Raw genomic sequence first — 572 nt, 5'->3', positions numbered from 1 at the left:
GAGAAGGCAGGAGTGTTGGTCAATTTCCTGCTTGATCAGTTTAAGATGAAAGAGCCCATTAGGAAGATAGATATGCTGAAGCTTTTTCACAAAAGGTACAAGACACGCTTCCCCGAGATCCTCAGGAGAGCAGCTAAATGCATGGAGCTGTCATTCGGTCTTGAATTGAAGGAAGTCAAGCCAAATGGTTACTCCTATACCCTGGTCAGCAAGATAGGCCTCATCAGTGATGAGGTGCTGAGCAGCAGCTGTGAGGTGCCGAAGAATGGGCTTCTGATGCCTCTGCTGAATGTGATCTACGTGAATGGCAACCGCGCCTCTGAGGCTGATGTCTGGGAGTTCCTGAATGTTCTGGGCATCTATGATGGAAAGCAGCATGTAATCTTTGGGGATCCCAGGAAGCTCATCACGGAAGAGTGGGTGCAGCAGAATTACCTGGTGTATCGTCAGATTCCCGACAGCGATCCCCTGAGCTATGAGTTCCTATGGGGCTCAAGAGCCTACGCTGAAACCAGCAAGATGAAGGTGCTGGAGTTTTTGGCCAAGATCAGTAGTACCATCCCCAGTGCTTT

General features: G+C 49.5%; 1 protein-coding gene across 1 annotated transcript in view; it reads left to right on the top strand.

Moving 5' to 3' along the window:
- The window catches only part of LOC104985746 (melanoma-associated antigen B4-like), a gene marked incomplete at its 3' end in the record, with an annotated part of 3,239 nt that extends 2,686 nt beyond the window's left edge, over nucleotides 1-553 (top strand). The window contains exon 2 of the mRNA XM_010836067.1: nucleotides 11-553. Coding sequence (XP_010834369.1) covers nucleotides 11-553 — 543 coding nt within the window. The remainder of the gene's footprint in view (nucleotides 1-10) is intronic.
- Nucleotides 554-572: the final 19 nt, after the last annotated feature.

The sequence above is a fragment of the Bison bison genome, unplaced genomic scaffold (genome assembly GCF_000754665.1).
Source record: "Bison bison bison isolate TAMUID 2011002044 unplaced genomic scaffold, Bison_UMD1.0 scf7180017864058, whole genome shotgun sequence".
NCBI lineage: Eukaryota > Metazoa > Chordata > Mammalia > Artiodactyla > Bovidae > Bison > Bison bison.
The sequence above is the reverse complement of the archived record's forward strand: the minus strand, read 5'-3'. Positions and strand labels throughout refer to the sequence as shown.